Genomic DNA, 4,472 nt, shown 5'->3' with positions numbered 1-4,472 from the left:
ATTCTCTTGTCTCAGACACCCAAGTAGCTGGGACTACAGGTGTCCGCCACAATGCCCAGCTATGTTGTTGTTGTTGTAGTTGTAGTTGTTGTTTAGCAGACCCTGGCTGGGTTCGAACCCCCCATCCCCAGCGTATGTGGCTGGTGTCATCACCACTGAGGTACGGGCACCGAGCCCAGCCTCTTGAGCTTATTTTATTTATTTATTTATTGAGAAAGAGTCTCACTATGCTACCCTTCATAGCATCATAGCTCACAGCAACCTTGGGCTTAAGGGATTTTCTTGCCTCAGCTTCCCCAGTAGCTGGAACTACAGGTGCCCGCCACAATACCCAGCTATTTTTTGTTGCAGTTGTCGTCGTTTAGCTGGCCAGGCTGGGTTCGAACCTGCCAGCCTCAGTATATGTGTCTGGCACTATTGGTGCCGAGCCGCAGCCTCTTCAACTTAAATCGATAAAATAGGATAGGTGGCTCAGCGCCCGTAGCACACTAGTTACGGCACCAGCCATATACACCAAAGGTGGTGGGTCGAACCTGGCCCAGGCCAGCTAACCAACAATGACAACTGCAACAGCAACAAAAAAAATAGCCAGGGATTGTGGCGGGCTCCTGTGTAGTCCTAGCTACTTGGGAGGCTGAGAATTGCTTGAGCCCAAGAGTTTGAGGTTGCTGTGAGCTGTGATGTGACAGCACTCTATGGAGGGCGACATAGTGAGATTCTGTCTCAAAAAAAAAAATACAATGGGATAGGTGGGAAAGAAGTATAGCAATTTATTATAAATAATTTTTTTTGATTTACATCCCCTTTTACCCAAAAATCCAACATCTAAGAAATTATTCTGTGGGAATAAAATACCTTCATCAAGATGCTTGTATATAAGGGTGTTAATCACAGCATTGTTTCTTCTTTTTTTTTTTTTTTGAGTCCGTCTCACTGTGTCACCCTTGGTAGAGTGCCATGGCATCACAGCTCACAGCAACCTCAAACTCTTGGACTTAAGCAGTTCTCTTACCTCAGCCTCCCAAGTAGCTGGGACTACAAGCACCCAGCACAATGCCCGGATATTTTTTGGTTGTAGTTGTCATTGTTTGGCAAGCCTGGGCTAGATTCAGACCCGCCAGCTCCGGTGTATGTGGCTGGCGCCCTAGCCACTGAGCTACAGACACCGAGTAACCCAGCATTGTTTTTGATAGTGGAAAACTTGGAGATAGTTAAATGTCCTAGTGAGAGATTATTAAATCATGTTACAGCCATACGGTAGAGTACCATATAGCTATTAAAATTATGTTACAATATATGTTTATTGGCATGGAAAGAGTATATAGAGTATTCCAATTTTATAAATTGAAAAAAAAAATGTTTAAGCATCTAAAGTGAATAGAAAAAAACTGGGGAGGTTGTTATACACCAAAAGATTATCTTTGGATGGTGGAATTGTTGTTGTTGTTGTTTTTTTTTTTTCTCATGTATACTAATTTTTTTTACTAGTGAATGTGCATTACTTGTTTTTTTTTTAAGTAAAATTAAGCATAAACAAACAAAGAGCACTCTGGCAGAAGTATGAAGAAGTAATTGGAGGAGATCAAGACTAGAGGCATGAAGACTGATTTCAGTAGTGTAGGCAGAAGCTAACAAAGGACTAAGCCAAGGCAGGCAGAATAGGGATATAAGGGAGGTGGTAGAGACAATTTATATTAAAGAGAGAATCTTCAGGACTATTGACTAAATGGATACCATAAATGGTAGATGAGACAATGAGGCTGTCAGAGCACTTATGGTCATGTAAGCTGGCAGTGTGCGTTGTTCGGGTGTAGGAAAATTTCGTTCAGGTTCTTGTGTATATGAAGTTGGCAAGTTGATGTTTTTGAATAGGATCATTTTTCTTTCAGGGACACGTAGAACAGTTCAGAACCAGTCAGTTTAGTATCCAGGGGAGGTGAGATGGGCTGATTGTTTATTGGCACTGAGCATGGGAATGGTCAGCTAGAGGACGGTGTCAGAACTTGAGAGATGACGCGTTTCTCTTCTCAGTTATGGGAGCTATGAGGAGCCTGATCCTAAGTCGAACACCCAAGACACAAGCTTCAGCAGCATCGGTGGGTATGAGGTATCAGAGGAGGAAGAAGATGAGGAGGAAGAGCAGCGCTCTGGGCCAAGTGTACTAAGCCAGGTCCACCTATCAGAGGACGAGGAGGACAGTGAGGATTTTCACTCCATTGCTGGGGAAAGTGACTTGGACTCTGATGAATGAGGCTTCTTTTGGGCCTCCTTGGTCAGCCTTACCTGTTCTCCAGGCTAGGTGTCACCTTTTCCTGGTTTATTTATATTTGTACAATGTCTGATCCTGAAATCACCAGATTAACACCTTAGCCTTTAAAAAATAGTAAATGATGTGGCGGACACCTGTAGTCTCAGCTACTCGGAAGGCTGAGGCAGGAGAATCACCTAAGCCCAGGAGTTGGAGGTTGCTGTGAGCTGTGACGCCACGGCACTACCGAGGGCGATAAAGTGAGACTCCGTCTCTTAAAAAAATATATAGATATATATATATAGTAAATGATAATAAATCACCTCTTCTGATCTTCCTGGGGCAATGTTGCCCTTCCTTTTAGCAGCCCTATTTCCTACCACTACCAAAAAGAGAGAGCAAGCCCATTTTTCTCTTGTTCCCTCCTTTAACTCCATTTATTGCTTGTGGTATAATTTTTCCCTGGGGGAGAAGGAGAAATTATGAAAGGACTAATAACTTAATGTCCTCTTGATGTATTAGAAATTTTCCAAGCATGGTATCATCCCAGTTTTCTAATTTTTAGTCTGGAACATGTGAGAGCCCCCTTGCTGTGACAGAGCATTGGGTTCTAGGGAACTCTATGCCATACTTAATAACAAACCTATTAGACAAACTGCCCATTATTATTTATTTGATTATACAATGCCGAAATGGATTTGAGGCAGGTTGACTATAAATCCTTGAAATAGCCTATATATGTCAGAAATGATGTGTTGTCATGTAAATGTGTTCTCTCTCTCCCCCCCATGGAGGGGGAGGGGAATGATAGGAAAATGGTAAGTTCTTTAGGGTAAAGACTGTGTTTTTTGTTTCTTTTCATGCTTAGGATATGGTTCTGAGCATAGCAGGAATTCAGTAAATGTTCCTAGAATTATAAAATCCTCAGTATATATGTTTACTGAGCATCTGCTTCATGGTAAGCACTCTAGCAGATCCTTGGGATTCAGAAGTAAATAAGACACATCCCTTTTACCCAAAGAGATCACCATGAAGTTGGGGAAAGGGAAGTAGAATTCAAAACATGTTAATAAATTATTACAATACTGTGAGATAAGTGCAATTAAGAAGCTAGCTATAAAGTATAGGGGAAAGTAGAGGAGTAATCATGTCTGAAAAAAAGTCAGGGAAGTCTTCTTAAAGGTAATTTTTAAGCTAATTGTTGAATAAATAATAGGAGCTTGCCAGAAGGAAAAGTCCAGGCAGTATGTAAAATGAAGTGAAAAGGCCAAAGTCTAGAAATGGCAGAGTGTGTTCCTAGTTTGTTTGTACCTGCCTTGTTCCAGAAAGGATTTAAGATGGTTTATGTTCTAGTCCTTTATTGCTGGAATGGGTAGAGGTAAGACTAAAAGATAGGCAAGAAGCATATCATCAAGAGTTTTGCATTTGATATTAATGTGTGTGTATTTTATATTATGGGAAATGAGCTCTAGAGGAGTGATATAATCAGATTTGTGTTTTAGAAATTTTCTGTGTACTGAATGAATGAATGAATTGAAAAATCATATGTAAGAGTCATGTGTGATCCTGTTTTTGTAAAAGACAAAACCATGTGTGTATATTTATATGTGTTTATGTATACTTGTATATGCAAAGGAAAAGGTCTGAAAAGATATATGCTAAACTGTTCACAAGGATAATCTCTGGGGAATAGGATTGGAGGGAAGGGGGTTTATGTGCTTGTATGTATCCTGGGTGGGGTATTATGCTTTTATTTCTGTATTGTTTGAATTTTTTTTATAAGTATGTATTTTTGTAATAAAATTTTCTTAAATTCTAGCAATAGTGTGGAGAATGGTTTGGAGGGGGAAGCAAATCTAGTTCAAGTAAGAGGGAATGGTGCCTGAACTAGGGCTGTGGCATTGAGGTGGAAAGTAGGAGGATGTATTTGAGAGAGCTCTAGAGAGTAAGATCAACAGGACTTGGCATTTAGAGGTGAAGTAGGGAAAATGGAAAGTGGCTTCTAGAATTTTGGTTTGGAAAATTGGATAGGTACATGGTATTCATTTGTTCATTTCAATGTTTATCATTCTACCTATTTTTAACAAGCAATCTGCCAGATACCAATAGAAAAGTAAAATATAGTCTCTAGTTGCAAGGAAATTTTCTTTTTTTTGAGACAGAGCCTGAAGCTGTCACCCTGGGTAGAGTGCCATGGCATCACTGCTCACAGCAACCTCCAACT

General features: G+C 40.4%; 1 protein-coding gene across 1 annotated transcript in view; it reads left to right on the top strand.

The window, feature by feature from the left end:
- Positions 1-2,413, top strand: part of TAF1 (TATA-box binding protein associated factor 1) — a 119,365-nt gene extending 116,952 nt beyond the window's left edge. The window contains exon 37 of the mRNA XM_023508051.1: positions 2,032-2,413. Coding sequence (XP_023363819.1) covers positions 2,032-2,251 — 220 coding nt within the window. The 3' untranslated portion in view covers positions 2,252-2,413. The remainder of the gene's footprint in view (positions 1-2,031) is intronic.
- Positions 2,414-4,472: the final 2,059 nt, after the last annotated feature.

Source organism: Otolemur garnettii, unplaced genomic scaffold (assembly GCF_000181295.1).
Source record: "Otolemur garnettii isolate 467f Iridium unplaced genomic scaffold, OtoGar3 scaffold00219, whole genome shotgun sequence".
NCBI classification, from domain to species: Eukaryota; Metazoa; Chordata; class Mammalia; order Primates; family Galagidae; genus Otolemur; species Otolemur garnettii.
Note: the sequence above shows the minus strand (reverse complement) of the source record. Positions and strands in the feature narration are given on the sequence as shown.